Raw genomic sequence first — 16,596 nt, 5'->3', positions numbered from 1 at the left:
TATTAATGTGCTTTGATACAGCACTTTGAGAACATCCAACTTCTTTTGCAATTACCTTTTGAGGCTTTCCCTCCTTGTGGAGGGTGTCAATGATGGTTTTCTGCACAACTGTCAGGTCAGCAGTCTTCCCCATGATTGTGAATTCAACTGAACCAGACTGAGAGACCATTTAAAGGCTCAGGAACCCTTTGCAGGTGTTTAGCTGATTAGAGTGTGACACTTTGATCCTACAATACTGAACCTTTTCACAATATTCTAATTTTCTGAGATTCTGAATTTGGGGTTTTCATAAGCTGTAAGCCATAATCATCAAAATTATATCAAATAAAGGCTTGAAATATCTTACTTTGCTTGTAATGAGTCTATATAATATATTAGTTTCACCTTTTAAGTTGAATTACTGAAATTAATGAACTTTTGCACGATATTCTAATTTTTCGAGTTTCACCTGTACAATTCACGCTTGTTCCAATAATGATCCTTTTTTTCTGTTCTCTGTGTAGGTGCAACAACCAAGTAAGTGAGTTTTACATTGACGGAAACCATTTTCAGAGATGGACGACAGTGACCTTTGCCCTGGTGGTGACTGTCTACGCAATAATGCAGTCATCATCAACCAAGAGCAACCTAGAGTGAGAACGAGAAACGTAACTCTAGAAATTGTTTTAATGTAGTTAAAGTTAATTGATTTTGAAGAGCAGAATGTTTTTATGGGAGTGTTGGAGGAACTTTTTCTCTTACATTTTTTGACTTTATGAGGGCTATTAAGATAAATGACATAAGAGAGTCGCATGGTGCATGCAAGGGTTGGACGTGTGGATGGCAAGCTCTGTGCACTTTGCTAGTTTTTAATACTTTTTATGGCATAAACCGGAGATTCTATACACCCTCATCCATTACTGTTTTTTGAAAATCCTCGGGCTCTGGAGACATTAAAAGATGCTTACATACTCAAGCTGATACCTCAGACAGGGCCACAGACTGGGGACTTGGTTTGGATGGTGCGGTGGGAGAGATTCAGCGCCAACTGTCAAGCAAGACGGCAATGCTGGCGAAGGTCGTTGCTGACTTAAGAGGATTTTGCTGTAATACTTCGATCGATCACTGCCATGGAAACTAAATTCTCTGAGGTGGTTACAAGAGCGTCGGACATTGAGAAACAGTTTGATTATCTGGAGTCATCAGAGAGGGAATTAGCTGCTAACCCGCTAGCGACCAAGATTGACTTGGAATGCGTTTGGGAAAAGTTGGAAGACTAACAGAATAGTAGCCTGTGAAACAACGTCTGAATTATTGGAGTTCCTGAGAATGAAGAAGGACGAGATATGGTGAAATTCCTAGACGGACTCTTCCAGAGTCTGCTCAACATAACAGGCCATAAGCTGGAAATCGAACGAGCTCACAGGGTTCTGGCTTGGTGATCCACTGAGGGAGACAGGTCCTGATCAGTTCTGGCTGAATTTCTGTGATCATCCGATAAAGATCTTGAGTAACGCAAGGCTTTCTTGGAAGAACCACAACATTTTCTTGTTCCTAGACGTTGCGAATTCAACAAGAGAGAAATGTGATCGATTCAAGGAATGCAAGAAACTCTTACATCAATGGAAGGTTGCTTTTGCACTGATGATCCTTGCCAAATTGAGAATAGATACTACAGATGGCCGCACCATATTTGCATGCCCACAGCAAACAATGTCCTTCATAAAGTAAAATGAGTGAGTAGGTCATTGTTTGATACTTTCTATGCAGCCAAGTGGGCCTGACTCACTGAACATTCACTTGTTTGTCCGAGGAACTGAGTGCCTTCTTTGTTTCTTTTTGTGCTGGTTCTACCTAGTGGCTGGAGTGTGTTTTAAGGTGTAACTCTCCTTCGGTACAGTTTGTGGATGAATCTGCACATTCTTTGTTCTTACACCTCCTATTGGTTGGAGTTTGTTCTGTGGAATATTTCTTGCAAAACATTGGAGTGATTAGAGCATTTTTTTGCACTCATGTAACAGCCGAGTGAGCCTGATGCAATGAACGTTCACTTCACTGTCCGAGGAAACTGGGCACCTTTTTTCTTTTTGTGCTGGTTCCGCCTAGCGGCTGGAGTTTTGTTTTGTGGAGGAACACACCTTCGGAATAGTTATGTGGATGAATCTACACATCTTTGTGTTAATCCCGCCTATGGGCTGAAGTTTGTTTTATAGATTATTTTCTGTTGTGTAATTCTGTCTCACCAAAATTTGAATAGAAGCACCGGACTTAAGCAATAAAACTTGAGCAATGTTGTCACGTGGACTCTCGTAGGTGTATATTGGACTGTTTGAGTTTAGAGGGATGGAAGCCGGTTGGCGCTGTCGAGCACGGGGTTAATGCGCACATTTCTTTTTTCTGCTTTATTTTAATTATATTTTTGTTTTAATTTAAATATTTTTTTATCTGGGGAAGTTCGGGGTTTGTTTGTTGCTCTAATGTTGGAATGTGGTCTTTATCATTTTGTTTTTGAAACAATCTATTTTTCCAATATGTCAAAAGTTAATATGAGTGGATTGTCTCTCTCTCAAATGTGGATTCTGAATGGGTTGGGGCAGTCCATAAAAAGAAGAAAGGTTATTTATTTTCTTAAACGTAAAAAATATGATAAAGTGTTTCTTCAAGAAACGCATCTTTCCCCGCAGGAAGCTGAAAAAGTTTGGAAGATATGGGGTGGACATTTTTTCTTAAGTAAGAGCAGGGGGGTCATTACATTGATAAGCAAACATCTACAATTCAAATGTCTCAAACAGAGTAATGATACATTAGGAAGTGTCTTTGTTTTAGCAGAAATTCAGGGGCAAAGTTTGATTTTGGCTAATATTTACACACAAAACGTTGATGATCAGGGCTTTTTTATAGATCTTGATGGGATGTTGCAAGCCGCTGGCACCCCTCATGATATAATATTGTGAGGAGGCTTTAATCTTTTGATGGACTCAGTCCTTGATCATAGTGAAGCAAAAGTGTGTAAGACCCCTAGAGCAACATTGACACTTCACAGGATGTGTAAAAATATTAAAAGTGCAGAGGCAGAGCTGAAGTGCCGAATGTCATTAGATAGCCTCAGAAAATTTACCAGATTTAATACTATTTTGTTGCAGAAGGTGGAGTTTTGGATATTCAGCGCAAAACAATCATACTTGGAGTCAGGGGACAAAGCAGGGAAGCTTTTTCTATAAGCAGAGAGAGTCTTTTTCAACCATTCCCTCAGGGAAATCTGTTGGTGGTGAAATATTTACCTCAGCCATTGATATTAATAATGCTTTTAAAGAATTCTTGATCTTTATAGTTCCACATCTTCTGATGAGGATATTAGAAACTTTGTGGAACCATTAGAACTCCCTAAACTGATGACTGAGCAAAAAAATTATCTTTATTATGAGATATACTTGGAGGAGTTTGGCGAGGTAATTAAGGCCTTGCCTACAGGTTTTGCCACTGAATTTTTTAGATATTATGCTTCAGAACTGGATCCACTTTTGTTAGAAGTTTATAAGGAACCATTAAAGAATGGAAAGCTTCCACAAACCATGTCAAAAGCCCGGATCCTTCTGATTCTTAAAAAGGACAAAGATCCAAGTGAGTGTAAGAGTTACAGTCCAATTTCCCTGATCCAGCTAGATGTAAAAATATTGTCAAAAATTCTGGCTAACCGATTAAGTAAAATTATGACATCTCTTATACATATAGATCAGGTTGGGTTTATTGTGGGCTGCAGCTCTTCTGATAACATTAGGCATTTCATCAATATCATGTGTTCAGAGGCGAATGATCAGACTCCAGTCGTGGCCATCTCACTGGACACCGAAAAGGCGTTTGATATGGTAAAATTAGATTATCTTATTAAGATTTTGGAAATATATGGGTTCAGGAATACTTTTATTGGATGGATTAAGTTACCTTATAGACACCTGGTAGCGGCGGTACAAACAAATTGATTAATTTCAGATTATTTTACTCTGGATAGGGGCACCCGGCTGGGTTGCCCTCTTTCCCCATTTTTGTTCTGTCTTAGCCTGGAACCATTAGCAACCGCGAAAAGAAAGAAGGATAATTTTCCTGGGGTAATGGTGGGAGGTGTAGCTCATAAGCTTTTGCTTTACGCAGATTATATTTTATTATTCATCTCTGACCGTTCTAGATCTATGCCTTGTCTCTATTATTAATTCCTTTTCTAATTTCTCAGGATACAGAGTTAATTTGTCTAAATCCGAAGCTTTGGCTCTTACAACATAATGCAGAGAACGGCTTTTCAGCAGGGTGCCTTTCAGTGGCCCAAACAGGGCATTAAGTATTTTAGTATTTTATTCCCAGCAAATTTGTGTGATTTAGTAAGTTAATTTTGACCCTTTAATAAAAAGGTTTTCGAGCGATGTGGACAAGTGGGCTTCATTAAATTTTAACGATGATTGTTATTGTTAATGTTATTCAAATGAATCCAAAATTCAACTACCTGCTACAGTCACTACCTATAGATGTCCCCCTCTCTTATTTCAAGCAATTTGATAGCATAGTGAAGTCCTTCATTTGGAATGGGAAATGTCCCAGATTGCATTTCAGTAAGCTGCATAGGCCGATTGACAAAGGTTGGCTAGGCCTACCCAAGATTTGGTTGTATTATTATGTGTTCGGTCTCAGACATTTGGCTCATTGGTCGCTTCCTCCAGAGAGCCCCTCCCTGGTTTTGTATTGAACAGGAAGTTCTTGCCCATTTTTCGCCATTCCAAAGCCTTTCTATCAAACTAATCGGAGAAGTTAAGTTACACCCCATTATCTCACATTTGCACTCGGTATGGACCAGATTATGTAGAGTGGATTGTGAGGGAGATTAATACACTCTGTGAGCTATATGAGAGCGGAATGTTGAGATCATTCGAAAATCTGCTTCAACATTTTGGGATTCCCAGATCTCAGTTCTTTAGATTTTTACAGCTGCACCACCTGCTCTGTACTTTTTTTGGGAGTAGCATACACCCCCCTAAAGTGGCAGATACTCTGGGAGTGGTGATTACTGTTTTGGAAAAGGTCATGAGGCATCAGTGTATTACTCCCTACTAATTCAGAATCTGGGGGACAGAGTTTCAACTTCTCTCAAGAGATTATGGGAGAAAGATTTAAACTTGGTATTGGAGGAGGGAGAGTGGGCTAGTATTCTAAAAAAAAACATCAAGTCTGCATCTAGAGATGCAAGGGTGTGCTTTATGCAATTCAAGATTTTACATAGATTCTATTGGACCCCCTTTAGATTGTATAGGTTTGGTCTTAAAAACACACTCACCTGCTGGCGATGCCAATCAGAGGATGGAGATATAACCCATGACTTTTGCGGGTGTGTTAAGATCCAGGGGTTTTGGTTGTAGGTTCAGAGTCTTCTGTGTGATGTATTGGGCACTCAAGTTTCATTTTGCCCCAGACTATTCTGGGCGATGGGGCGGTCATCGATGTTGAGAATAGACTTATAAAGAGTTGGGTCCTAACCAGGGGTGTAAAGTAATGAATTACAAATACTCACGTTACTGTAATTAACTACTTTCCCCCAAGAATTTTACTTTTTTAAGTAGTTTATAAATTTTATACTTTTACTTGAGTATTTTTTAAGTGCTGTAACTGCACTTTTACTGGGCTATTTTCCCATTGTCTGTGTTCACTACTTCCCTGTCCTGATTCAACATTATTGTCTCTGGAGAGTCTCGTGACTCCCGTCAAATCAAATCACATCACATCACATGTAAAAAACTTGAATGGCAGCTGCAGATCTGGTGCATACTGTGGTGAATGCCTCAAGCACAGTTTACAGCTGAACATCTCGGCCGCACCTGACAGGGCTTTTCATAGTGAAAAAGGCCAATTGCTTGATTGTGTCATGTGAGTTTAACTTGCTCAAGCCAGATATCAGCATTAATTCTGCCTCTAATTTGAAGAAACATATTGAGGTAAATTTCTGATTACTAGATTATATGTGTCTATAATGTAGCCTGTAATTGAACTATCTATCACTGAGATTATTGGGCTGCTGTGAGAGATTAATGCAATGTTTTCAATAGGACTGGGCAATAAAATTATCTAGATGTTTATCGGAAAATAGAGATGTCCACGATCAAACTTAGAGTAGTTTTCTATATTTAGCCTATGTTTTACATCTAAAACAGGGGTGTTCATTACATCAATAGCAAGAGCACCACTGGTTGGTTGATCACGATGAAATATAAAATATTGACTTTTTATTTCCTGACGTCTGTAGCTGCGTGTTGTTTGATTGACAGGCGGCTAATGTTTGTGCGCTAATGCGCTAAATGATCAAATCCACCAATGCCCGTCTTGATAAGGATTTAATGTAAATGCAGTCGTTTATGTCTAAAGTTAATTTAAACAGTGGGACAAAAAGTGTATTTGCATCAAAATGTCATATAAAGGCTATTAATCAAACAACATTAACAAGGAAACAAGAAAACCACTCACTACTTTTGGCTGAATAACTTTAGTTGCTTTAAAAGTATTAATGTAATAGAATAAAACGGTAAAAATTTTAATAATAATATTTTTTGAAAATATTGTTCATTTTTAATAATACCGACCCCTGATGTAGAGAGTGTGTTAATTGGTATAATAAGTTACCAGGAAAGTAGAGATTTTTACTTTGCTTACACTACATTTTTGGGAAGTAACAGTACTTCTACTTTAGTATGATTTTTCAGTATTCCACCCCTGGTCCTAACCAGCATCCTGATCGCCAGACAGATTCTTTTAAGGGGTTGGAGGTCAGCTGGAGTGCCCTTGTTTCAGAAGTCGTGCTCGGAGATGGGGAGGGTGGTGGCTTTTGAAGAAGGTTAATTTAGAAGACTAGGGAAATGTAATTTGTTTATGGAGAAATGGGGCAGATATCTGACATCGCTGGATGTGTGATTATTACTATTATTATTTTTGTGTGTGTGTGTGTCTATAATCATGTACGACCACTAGGATGTTGTTGGGGGCCAGAGTGGTGTTGGGGATTGGAAGGGGTGATAGTGGGGATTAATTGTTGATTCTGTATATATATGTTTTGTTTTTCTTTGTTCAGTATGTAAATCAATACAAAAATTGTTAATCAGAAAAGATATATGACATAAGATCGTACTGTGTGACCCTTAAACTATTAAAAATGCATATCATGTGATTATTTTTTATACTCAAAGGGTCAACCTCCTCTGAATACAAAACCTGTACAAGACATGTTCCTATGACAACCATGTCCAACCACCCCTATAGGTCCTGTTTGGCCAGGTAATGCTACATAGGCACAGGAAAAAAAAATTCCCTCAGACTATCCATCTCATGAACATTTAAAACTGCCCCATTGAGCATTAATTAATGTGCAATACACAGCTTAGTCGATTTATATTATCAAACATACCACACCTCTTCTGCCATTACATTCCCTAGCACTGCACAGTATATAACAGATTTGTATTTTGAAAAATATGAATATACATACGTGTATATGCATATATTTTATTTTCTATTCACTTTTCTTCTATATTTTTATTATTATCTTTGTCTTGCTGACCTATTGTTTGTGCACTGGAAGATTCTGTCACCAAGACAAATTCCTTGCATGTGTAAGCATACTTGGCAATAAAGCTCATTCTGATGCAGAATACAAAAAGGAAAAAAAAAATGATACAGATAGCAGTGCTAGAATGTTTCTACCTTAAAGCCTTTTTGGTTTAAAATTCAAATTTCAAGTGATTTGTTTTCTTTTAACTATGTTGTACAAAATAACTGAAATACCAAATGTTGTTAGCTTTGTTCTGAATAGTGTTTGAAAGTAATTTGTCTTCTAATAATGTATTGTCTTGTATTGTAAAATCGAAGTACTTAATCACTCTTCAGCTAATCCAATAGTATTCATCCATCTCCTGATTGAATGGCTGATGGAAGACCCCACCATGAGCCATACAGGTAAGTGGTACAGAAACTAACCTGATAAACTATTAACTCTCTTTCTTTCACAGAACTTCTAAGTGACAAAAATTCTTCATTCACACTGAATGCCAAACTGTTACCTAATCTGACAGGTCTCTTTAGCATCTAATAAAATAGCATAAAACTAAAAGTGCTGCAGCTTTTTTTTCCATGTCAAGTCGAATGCGTGATCCTCCAATGGGAGGTCCAGCTCGCCCCTAGGTAGTTGATTGTGCTACATTAAAATAACTTGATAGGTAAAGTTTTGCAATATTTACAGAGTTAACCCTTGTTCTTCATAACCTCTGGATATCAGCTTCTGGGCCAAATCTGGACTCATGGCGATCCATTCTTGCCTTATTGGTGCTCGGAGTTGATCACAATTTGTGGGCTTCTGCTTGTCCACTCGCCTTTTGAGGATTGACCACAGGTTCTCAATGGGATTCAAATCCGGGGAGTTGCCCAGCCATGGATCCAAATTTTAATGTAATGATCTCCGAGCCACTTCATTATCACTCTTGGCCTATGACATGGTGCTTCATCATGCTGGAAAATGCACGGATCATCACCAAATTGCTCCTGGATCGTTGGGAGAAGTTGCTCTTGCAGGATGTTTTGATACCATTCTTTATTCTTGGCAGTATTTTTGGGCAAAATTGTGAGAGTGCCCACTCCGTTGGAAGAAAAGAAACCCCACACATGGATGGTCTCAGGATGCTTCACTGTTGGCACGACACAGGATTAATGGTAGCGTTCACCTTTTCTTCTCTGGACTATGGATTTTCCAGATGTCCCAAACAGTTGGAAGGGGGCTTCATCAGAGAAAATATCTAAGTCTTTCCTTGATGTTTTTCTTGGAGAGCAGTGGCTTCTTTGCAGCCCTTCTTGACACCAAGCCATTGTCCAAAAGTCTTCGCCTCACTGTGCGTGCAGATACACATATCAGATGCTGCTGATATGGTTAGTAAAATTATGTTAGCTGGTCATTTTGTGCCAGGGCCATAAAACTGTGAAATGTGGGTTTTTGTGATAAAGCAATTATTTAAAATGCATCAGATCACTCTGCACAATAATCTAGAAACAATGTGAATCAACACCACAACAACTGAAGCAGAAAACTTTGCGAAACACAAAAATAATGTCACTGCCAATATGTTTGGCCACAGCTGTAGTCAGATAAACTGTCAGATAGATAGATGGAGTGAAAGAGAGTGAGCAACAGCAGATCAAAGACTTTTGTGGGTTTATTTACATTTTAACTTTTGACAGTGGGAGTTTGAATTAACGTGCATTCCGTGGACTCATTTGAATATTGTCAATGCAAGTCTACAGGATTTTTACAAATTCTCTTCTCTGCGAATCCCATAACTCTGATCAGTTGGAAAAGACATAGAACACTAGTCCAAAACTGTCTGAAGATATGTGCTGATTTTGGTGGATGAAGCTTAAAAGCTCGGAGGATTTACAATCAGAAATGTTGGTCTTCATCTAGGAAGCCAAGCCAACATAACTACTGAATAGATCATAAAACATTGTATACATTCATATTCCTACATCAAGATCTAAAGTGAAATTTGACTTGACACACAAGAGCTAATGTAATATTGTAGTTACTACTTGTAGCATATATAGCTTATTAAACAGTTTTTATGAATCTAAATGTTTCTTGGATCTTAAATTAAAAATGTTAGCAACTATAAATTGTTTCTTGACCTATTCATCGATGTTTCCTATTTGAGATCTTCTGTGTGTGTGTGTAAGCATATTATAATTTTTTATCCTGGTTAATTTAGTATGTTTTTCTATTTGATTGTAGCAATGCAGCAGGTTGGAGTTAAATTGTTAGTAACCCTTATGCCAAAGATTCACCCAGCCGAAACCCCTATGATGATCGCAGTCCATCTCCAGGCCCCCTGCGTGTTTATTGTGTTTATTACAATGTATAATGTTTATTTTGAAACTATTCTTGGTATCGTTTGTGAATAAAACAAAATATAGATTTCATGTACGTCTTACGTGTTATTTACAAGTAATCAATTACTTGTTTTTTTGTGGGTTAGAGTACTCGACTACAAAATTACTCAATATTGCATATTCCTTGTTTCTCCCCCAAAACGATCATATGACATTCATAAGACATGAATCAAACCACATTTGAGTTGTATAGATGTCCATTATGCCCTTTTTGGAGTTTTGGACGACACTGACTTGCATTGTGCAGACAAAAACACATACAGTGCCTTTCATTTTTTCACATTTTGTTATGTTGCCTTATGCTAAAATACTTCAAAATATTAATTTTTCACATCAATCTACACTCCGTACCCCATAATGACAAAGCAAAAACTCTTGAAAACTGCTAATTTAAGAAAAAAAACTGAAATATCACATTGATATAAGTATTCAGACCCTTACTCAGTACTTGGTTGAAGCACCTTTGGCAGTGATTACAGCCACATGTCTTTTTGGGTATGATGCGACAAGCTTTGCACACCTGCATTTGGGGATTTTTCTCTGCAGATCCTCTCAAGCTCTGTCAGGTTGGATGGGGACCTTCAGTGGTCAGCCATTTTCAGGTCTAACCAGAGATGTTCGATTGGGTTAAAGTCTGGGCCACTCGATGACATTCATGGAGTTGTCCCTAAGCCAATCTCGAGTTCCCTTGGCTGTGTGCTTATGGTCATTGTCTTATTGGAAGGTGAAACTTCTGCCCAGTTCCGGAGTCCTCGGGACCAGATTTTCATTACAGATCTCTGTATTTTGCTGCATTCTGCTTTCCTTCAACCATGACCCAGTCCCTGCACTGAAAAACTCCCCCACAGCATGATACTACCACCACCATGCTTCACCGTTGGGATGGTATTGCGCTGGTGATGAGCGGTGCCTGGTTTCCTCCAAACATTATGCTTGGAATTGAGGCCAAACAGTTCAATCTTCATTTCAGTCTTGAGTGTCCTTTAGGTGCTATTTTGTGTCTTGCACTGAGGCTTCAGTCTGGTCACTCTGCCATAAAGCCCATTTCGGTGGAGTGTCGCAGTGATGGTTGTCCTTCTGCAAGTTTCTCCCATCTCCACACATGATCTATGGAGTTCAACCACCATCAGGTTCTTGGTCACCTCTCTTACCAAGGGCTTTCTCCCCTGATTGCAATTTAGCCAGGCAGCCAGCTCTGGAAAGAGTCCTGGTTGTTCCAAACTTCTATTTAAGAATTAAGGAAGCTACTGTGCTCTTGGGAACCTTCAATGCAGTCAAAAAATGTCTGTAGCCTTCCCCAGATCTGTGCCTCGACACAATACTGTCTCAGAACTCTGCAGGCAGTTCCTTTGACCTTATGGCTTGGTTTTTGCTCTGATATGCATTTTCAGCTCTGAGACCTTATATAGACAGGCATGTACCTTTCCAAATCATGTCCAATCAATTGAATTTGCCACAGGTGGTCTCCAATCAAAGTGTAGAAACATCTCAAAGATGATCCAGTGAAATGGGATGCACCCGAGCTAAATTTCAAGTGTCATAGCAAAGGGTATAAATACTTATGTCAATGTGATATTTCAGTTTTTTCTTTTCATAAATTTGCAGTTATCAAAAATCTGGCTTTTGCTTTGTCATTATGGGGTATGGAGTGAAGATTGATGTGAAAAATTATTTAAAGCATTTTAGTATGCAACATAAAATGTGAAAATAAAATGAAGGGGTCTGAATACACTGTATATCCTTCATCTACATTATATCCTTGTGTTTCGCAAAATAAACAAATTCATACAAGTTTGAGAAGGCTGGAGGGTGAATATATGATGAGAGAATTAAGTTTTTTGGGTGAACTATTTCCCCCTTGAACATTATAAGGGTAAAAAAAAGTAATCTGCATATTCAAATATGGGACAAGGGACATATGTAGTACTGAGGCACAAACAGAGAATAAGGCTGTAGATAGGTAACTTTCCTTTAGGTTTACTCAGGAACCAGGGGTTCACCTTACAAATATTTTCAAAGAGAGAGAACAAGAAAAGTTCCAGATAATGTAATAAATACATTTAAGAATAAAAAGGCAGTCTAGACATTTTGTTCCAAATTTTCAACAGATTCTTCAGCCATTCTGAACCCCATTATCCGGGTCCAGGAAAGTGCTGATTCTGGATCCAGCTGCTCTTGTCTCTGCTGGAAACTGAAAACAACATTGAGTCTTACAAGTATTTGCTAACAGTTAAATAACATGCAACCTTAGTGAGCTCCAAATCACATAGCACATAATTGTAATTGTATGGGTGACAACAATCTTCAGAGTGGGCTGATTCTGACAAAAATAGCTACCAGTACTGACAGTATAAGGAAAACTTTAGTTTGATGATCCAAAAATACTGAAACTGGGATTAATTTACAGCACAAATGTTGAACTCAAAACAACATTCATGAAAAGACAAACGATTACTAATATAGGAAAGAGTGAAGTAGAGATATGCAAAGAGACTGACGCATCCACCTTTTAAATCTCTAAAGATGATCCAGGGGTTAAGGTCTCATTACAGCTCACCAACATTTAAGAATTAAATAGCCTTATAAAAAGAATGTCAAATATGCAAACTCAGTTTAGAAAAAATGTAACCAAATTAATTAAACACAACAGTGCCATCCTCTGTTGTGTCCATTTCACATATTGGCAGAATTGGGAGAAATTTATTTTTGGGAACAGAAGGGTTGTGTATATGTATGTGTGTGTGAGTGTGAGAGAGAGAGAGTGAGATCAGCCCATGTTCTTGCGGTTGCCATATCCTCTCCGGTGTGTGTCCTTCCAATCATCCCAGTCACGTGCCTTCTGCAATGCCTCTTTATCATCATTCTCTTCCTTTCTCTCTCTTTCTGCTCTCTCGTCATCCACTGCATTACCATCTGCTGTGAGAGAAAGACAAAGCATTCTGCTAGTTTAAATGCCCCACAAACTGGCTTTCCTGTGTTGATCCATTTCCTAATAAAACAGGAAGTTGGGTGGCATGCAGAAGGCTGGGAAACCTAGATTTGTTTAAAAGGAATTGGGGTAGATATTTGGCCTTTTTGGAAGGGTTCTCAGGTGGGGCAGTGAAGAGGGATTTGTAGTTTTAAATGCGTGTGCGCATTATTTATTGTTTTTTTTAAAGTTTATATTCCATATTTTCTGTTATGTTTATTTTTCTGTTAAAAACAGGATGTTTGAATGGTACATTTCAAAAGGCTTGTCCCTTTAAAAAAATAAAAGAAATAATAGCCAAAAGGCTTTATTTTTATATCAAAGCCATTAACATGTTCTGACTGCTACTAGCCTGTCAATTACAGATGGTATTAGGGGAGGGGCATACTTATTCTAGAGAGCATTTGATTGGACTAAAAACTGAGCAAGCATTCATATATTAGACCATATTCCCTGAAGAGAGGATCTGTACATTTAAAATGCATCAGTCAAAAGTGAATTTCTTATATATATATATATATATATATATAAAAATAAAAAAAAGCATAATGTTGCAGTGTGTTGATGTGTAAACAAGAATTAGAAATTGAAACGTAAAGGAATTGAAGTTAAAGTCTGCAAAAGAGAAAGGTTTATGTTATGCATGATTCAGTTAAACCGAATGTGTTTGTATGAGTATAAGCACCTGCGCTGCGTGGTACACCCTGATCAGGTAAACAGCCCTGTCGTCTGTGCTGCTCATACCAGTCATCAACGGTCATAGTGGCAAGGCTGGGATACCCTGCACCAAACACTCTACAGTACGCAGAGAAAACATTACACATAAAAAAAACTCAAAAACACCAATATCAACTACACAGACAGATACATTCCAAATGCACACATACTTTGCCTGCACAGCATCTTTAGTCAGGATAAAAGGCTTCATGGGAAGTCTTTTCGGTGGAGATGGCTGAGGCGCGCTCTACAGAAACAAAAAAGGATAATTACACAAAGTCCTAACAGAACATGTGCTCATTCAGACACAGAGTGGTAATCAAATACCTGCTTGAAAGCCTCCATCCGTTTCAGTATCTCTACTTCCTGGCCAATGGAGTCAATCTCCTCCAGTGCTAGTGTGATCCACCTGCGCACATGCAGCAGGTAAAAATCTCTCACCACGTCTTCTTCGGCTGAGCCGGATTCCACCAGCCCTCTAATCTCACTCAGTTTAGCCTCAGTCTCCTTACGTTGGTTAAACCTGGACACAACTTACAGAGTAAATACGGCACATAAACGTTACATAAATATTAGCATGATTTATGGAAAGAAACAAACATTCTGCAGCAACTAAGTGTATCATGGAATTTCAAAAGTACCAGCACTTTGAAACTAACATGCAAATATTTGACTATATACTGCAAGTCTTTCTACAGTATTGGAATTACCAAGTACAGACTCAGTCTGGCGTTTGCTTCAAAACACTATTTTTTTTTTAATTGAATATTTGTGTGCATTTTCTGTGACCAGCATTCACAATAATGCAACTGCACGCATGAATGATCAAATGCATTTCTTGCATGTTTGGCCAATGTAGACACTGACGGTTATGTCTTAAGTGAATGAAGAATAAACATAAAATAGCTTTTCTTTGTTCTTATTTACTGACTGTTTACTTGAATAATTTGTTGAAAAACACAAGCAATATTTACTAAGTGAGAAATAAAGGCTACATGTCATTTCTTTTAAACACAATTTGTTAATTTTAATATTAACCAAATACAAAATCCATAGCAAATTAACCCACCTCTCTATTTTGGCTTGTCTTTGTGTTGCCATGGCAATAAGGTCTGGCTGTGATGTTGGCAATGGGACAACTGGATTTGGCTGCTCCTCAGTAGGAGTGTCGGCTTTGTTCTCATTGGATCTGGGCAACATGAAACTGCACACTTCATATTCCTTGCACCTCTCCAGGAAGTCCATGAAGTAGACACGGGCTGTCTGCACATGCTCCAGTCTCTTGTTGGGATTCACCTGTTTCATAGTGAGAGCACCCAGCAGAGCCGGCAACAGAAGGTACTTCACATCCGCTGTGGCCATTTCCTCCAGTGCCTCGTTACGACTGCAGTATATAATGAGAGAACTCTATAAGAACTGTGATGCTTTTAATCTAAATGTGGTTTCATAATAATCATGTGACAAATAAAGAATCAAGTAGCTATTATCTTGTCATAATTACAGAAATAATTCTGTATTATTACTGAAATGTTTTGAGAGCGTTGAAATCTTTATTACATAGCCATATATTCTTGTAAGGAGGGTTTCCATTTACAAATGAAAGCCTAAATATGCCCCAAGTAAACAAACACAACCCCACACAGAGGGTGGACGTGACGGAGCACCACACCATCTCTCAATACAGATTAATGCAGCAGAGGTGTGGATTCTGAAATGTATGGAGTGACAGAGGAACTATGAATCATCATCACACTCCATAAAAACATTAACATTAACATTAACACACACACACACACACACACACACACACACACACACACACACACACACACACACACACACACACACACACACACACTCTGCTGGCGACATTACGCTGCAATATATAAAGTTCCTATTATAAACAGCCCGTGTCTCGCTTGCAGTGAAGACAGCCTCGTTGATTATAGAGAGAGAGAGTTTAATTGCAGTGTGGAGACGGTGCGACCAGAGTGCGTTGTTGTCTAACCTGAACAGGTCCAGCTGACTGACCATCCTCGTCGCCTCCTCCAGCTGCATGATGCCGCGCTTCACTTTCACCTGCACGGCGTTTGAGCTGCTCGATTCATTAGTGCTGTCCACCTCGTCATACAGTTTCCAGCCCCGGTCTAGTAAATCCGACAGTTTCGGAGCCTCTGAACCGCTGGGATTCTGTAAATAGTTACTATCTTCAGCAGCCGCCATTTCTCAAAACGTTTTTATGTGCCAGGTCGGCTTCCGTCTATTCCGGTTGTTTTGTATCCGGTCTGGACTCCCGTGTTGCAGTTCCGTTGCTTCACTCTAGAGAGCAGCAGAGATCACAGCGCCTCCGATCTGTTTTAATCAGTAGCGTTGAGAGGGTCAAAGTCAAAAAGACTATTTACCTCCAAATGAAATGAATAGTTTACCCAATAAGGACAATTCTCTTGTCATTTATGCCTTCCCAGATGTGTATGTGTTTCTGTCTTCTGCAGAACACTAATTATGATTTTTAGAAGAATATTTCAGCTCTTTTGGGCCAAAGAATGCAAGTTAATTTAAATGTAGCCACTTGAGTCTTATGCATTACTTTTATGCTGATTTATGTGGATTTTGGAGCATCACATTTTTGGAACCCATTCACTTGTATTGTATGGACCAAAAGAGCTGAGACACTTCTACTAATAATCTTAATTTGAGTTCAGATGAAAGAGAGTAATACACATCTGGGATGGCATAAGGGTAAGTAAATGATGAGAGAATTTACATTTTTGGGTGAAATATTCTTTAAACAGCAAGCAAATACACAGCCTACTGACACCAGTCGGTCAGTAGGGTTGAGTCGAGTCAGAATTTTACATACGCCAAATACAAAAAAAAAAAAACATTTATACATTTTCTGACATTTAATCATAGAAAACATTCCCTGTCTTAGGTCAGTTAGGATCACTACTTTATTTTAAGAATGTGAAATG

General features: G+C 38.6%; 1 protein-coding gene across 2 annotated transcripts; it reads right to left on the bottom strand.

Annotated features, from left to right (window-relative positions):
- Window positions 1-9,211: 9,211 nt before the first annotated feature.
- LOC127640619 (immunoglobulin-binding protein 1-like) lies at window positions 9,212-15,870 on the bottom strand. Of its 2 annotated transcripts, none has more exons than XM_052123282.1 (6): window positions 15,633-15,870; window positions 14,694-15,008; window positions 13,952-14,147; window positions 13,795-13,871; window positions 13,593-13,702; window positions 9,212-12,855 (listed from the first exon to the last, which is right to left on the bottom strand). In XM_052123282.1, exons 1-6 carry the CDS (start codon window positions 15,845-15,847, stop codon window positions 12,707-12,709), a joined length of 1,062 nt encoding a protein of 353 aa, XP_051979242.1. In that variant the 5' UTR covers window positions 15,848-15,870; the 3' UTR covers window positions 9,212-12,706. The 2 variants fall into 2 exon arrangements, with proteins under 2 accessions (XP_051979242.1, XP_051979250.1); XM_052123290.1 differs by having other exon boundaries at window positions 9,212-12,852.
- Window positions 15,871-16,596: the final 726 nt, after the last annotated feature.

Source organism: Xyrauchen texanus, chromosome 4 (assembly GCF_025860055.1).
Source record: "Xyrauchen texanus isolate HMW12.3.18 chromosome 4, RBS_HiC_50CHRs, whole genome shotgun sequence".
NCBI classification, from domain to species: domain Eukaryota; kingdom Metazoa; phylum Chordata; class Actinopteri; order Cypriniformes; family Catostomidae; genus Xyrauchen; species Xyrauchen texanus.
The sequence above is the reverse complement of the archived record's forward strand: the minus strand, read 5'-3'. Positions and strand labels throughout refer to the sequence as shown.